General features: G+C 46.2%; 1 protein-coding gene across 1 annotated transcript in view; it reads left to right on the top strand.

Annotated features, from left to right (window-relative positions):
- The window catches only part of LOC308287159 (integrin alpha-2-like), a gene marked incomplete at its 3' end in the record, with an annotated part of 13655 nt that overhangs the window by 6868 nt on the left and 4287 nt on the right, over positions 1-2500 (top strand). Inside the window, exons 12-17 of the mRNA XM_080728279.1 lie at positions 1-87; positions 228-364; positions 911-1038; positions 1381-1491; positions 1919-2001; positions 2261-2408. The exon at positions 1-87 is cut by the window's left edge and continues 44 nt beyond it. Of these exons, the coding sequence (XP_080584405.1) occupies positions 1-87; positions 228-364; positions 911-1038; positions 1381-1491; positions 1919-2001; positions 2261-2408 (694 nt within the window). The remainder of the gene's footprint in view (positions 88-227; positions 365-910; positions 1039-1380; positions 1492-1918; positions 2002-2260; positions 2409-2500) is intronic.

Below are 2500 nucleotides of genomic sequence, written 5' to 3'. Positions count from 1 at the left end.
ACGCTCACTGGACGCGACCTTTGACCTCAACGGTGACCTGATCGATGACGTCACTGTAGGGGCTTATGGGAAAGTGGTCAACCTCTGGTAAAACACCACTTCCTGTTTGACAGGTTCTGTAGCAGCTGTAGTAAGCAGGACTAGTTGTACTAGTTAGCACCAGTAACAACATTCTATTTAGTTCTACTCCATCTGAAAACAAAATAACCTTTCTGATCTCCTGATAGGTCAAGGCCCGTTGCCGTAGTAACGGCCACCGTGACCTTCGACCCCCCCAGGCTGAGCTTGAGTGACCGTCCGGTCTCCACGGCAACCGTGTGTTTGACCGCCACGTTCAGACCATCCACCGCTTCGGGACCTCTGGGTAATTTATTGTCCTCGCATCCGCTTAGCAACCACCAAGTAACGCCATAGCATCTGCTTAGCAACCACCAAGTAACACCACAGCATCCACATAGCAACCACCAAGTAACACCATAGCATCTGCTTAACCACAAAGTAACATCATAGCACCACATAGCAACCACCTAGTAACACCATAGCATCTGCTTACCAACCAAGTAACACCATAGCATCTGCTTAGCAACCAAGTAACACCATAGCATCTGCTTAGAAACCAGCCAACCACCAAATAAAACCATTGCTTTCACGTAAAAAAGTAACACATACAAAGTGCGTTGATGGGTTAACAAATGTGATTGATTTTGAATAGACCGGGGTTTTACACCATTTGAATCCAGCAATGCAGTCGTTAAGTAGACAATTAGGAGCGCTTTCTGACTATTGTGTTTTGGGAGCTACATGGCCATGGCAGAAAGAAAGAGCACTGACTAGACCATTTCAAATGGGACAGCCCTCTAGTCAGCTGGCCTAACTGTCTCTCTTTCTCTCCCACCTGTCTGTCTCTCAGTGTTATGGTGTAATACTACGGTGGACAGCAGAGGGACATTGGACGAGGAGGACGTACGGCAGAAGGAGGTGCAGGTTCATCTGGAGAACGGGACGCCCGCCTGCCACACCCACACTGTCTATGCACAGGTGAGAGAGAGAAAGAGAGAGAGAGGGTGTAGTAGGTTTGTCTGTTCATTTTGGTGGTCAACCGCTCCTTAGAGTGTCTTTGTCAGTTCCCGTCTGCGTCTATCTATGTTACTGTCTATGTCCGTATAATGAGCTGCAATACCGCTGGTGACCAAGTGGCACTGTTGCATCACACACACATGAACGCGTGCGCGTGCACACACGCACGCACCACCGCTCACTTCAAACTTGGTTTGATTTTTTTTACACTTGTTTCGTCTCCCCTCCCCTCCCCTCCCCTCCCCTCCCCTCCTCTCCTCTCCTCTCCTCTCCTCTCCTCTCCTCTCCTCTCCTCTCCATTAGGAGAATCCAGAGTCTCTACTTCCTCTGTCCCTCCATGTCACAGTCTCTCAGCCAGATCCAGAATCCAGTCCAGTTCTAGACCACTACAGTCCAACGTCCTGGGACTTTGAAGTAAGCTAGTAGGCTACTACTAGTATGATTTACTATGTAGGCATTTATCAGACACTCTTATCCAGAGTGACTTGGTAAGCAGGGTAAACACAGAAACAGAATGCAGAGAGACAGTGTAGTGCATGCCTCTGTAAACTAGGATCACAGGTAGACAATGAACCTAGCATCTGTCTATTGTTTAGACTCTAATCAATATACTATCAAAAATAATAATCTGTACATTGAAACTATAGGATACCAGGTCAACAACGACTCTAGCATCTGTCTAAATAACATGCTTGCAAATTACATTTTTAACTTGTGGTCAAGAATAAAAAAAAACTCTACTACTGCTGCTTCTACAATATACTATACATACAACATATGGATAGTCTACTCTAAACTCTAAATAGTCTACTCTAACCCCCCCCCCCCCCCCCCCCCCCAGGTTCCGTACGCAAAGGATTGTGGGTCGGATGACGTGTGCAAGTGTGACCTGTCTATCCGAGTCAAACCCAAAGGAGTATCCAGGTATAAGCACTGCAGACATACTATTTACAAGATTCAAGAAAAGCAGAAAGAAATTGTTCGGACCCACTATTGTCTTGACATTGAAGGCATTTAGCAGACACTCACAAAGCATGAGATTAAATGGCGTGAACAATAGGTGTTCACAGGTCCACATAAACAGAAAATACCACCTGACAATACTCGTCGCGAGACGCCGAGACCTGTATGATTTTTTTTGTTGTTGTTAGAAACAGTAAATCAAATGATTTTTTTTCTCCAGCTCGTCCAAAATATTGCTAAGCTACAAGGATCGCCGTTTGTCCTTCGAGGTGTCAGTAGTCAATGCCAAGGGGGTGGACAGGGCTTACAACGTCCACCTGACCACCAAGTACTCCGACAACGTGTACTACTCCTCTGTTACACAGCCTGTAAGTACTCTGTATGCAGTAGTAAAACATCACCTACATCAGACACGGCCCTCAAATTCAAACCGCACCAGGGTTATCATTTTGTAGACTAA

Source organism: Nannobrachium achirus (genome assembly GCF_963921795.1).
Source record: "Nannobrachium achirus genome assembly, chromosome: 6".
Classification (NCBI taxonomy): Eukaryota; Metazoa; Chordata; class Actinopteri; order Myctophiformes; family Myctophidae; genus Nannobrachium; species Nannobrachium achirus.
Note: the sequence above shows the minus strand (reverse complement) of the source record. Positions and strands in the feature narration are given on the sequence as shown.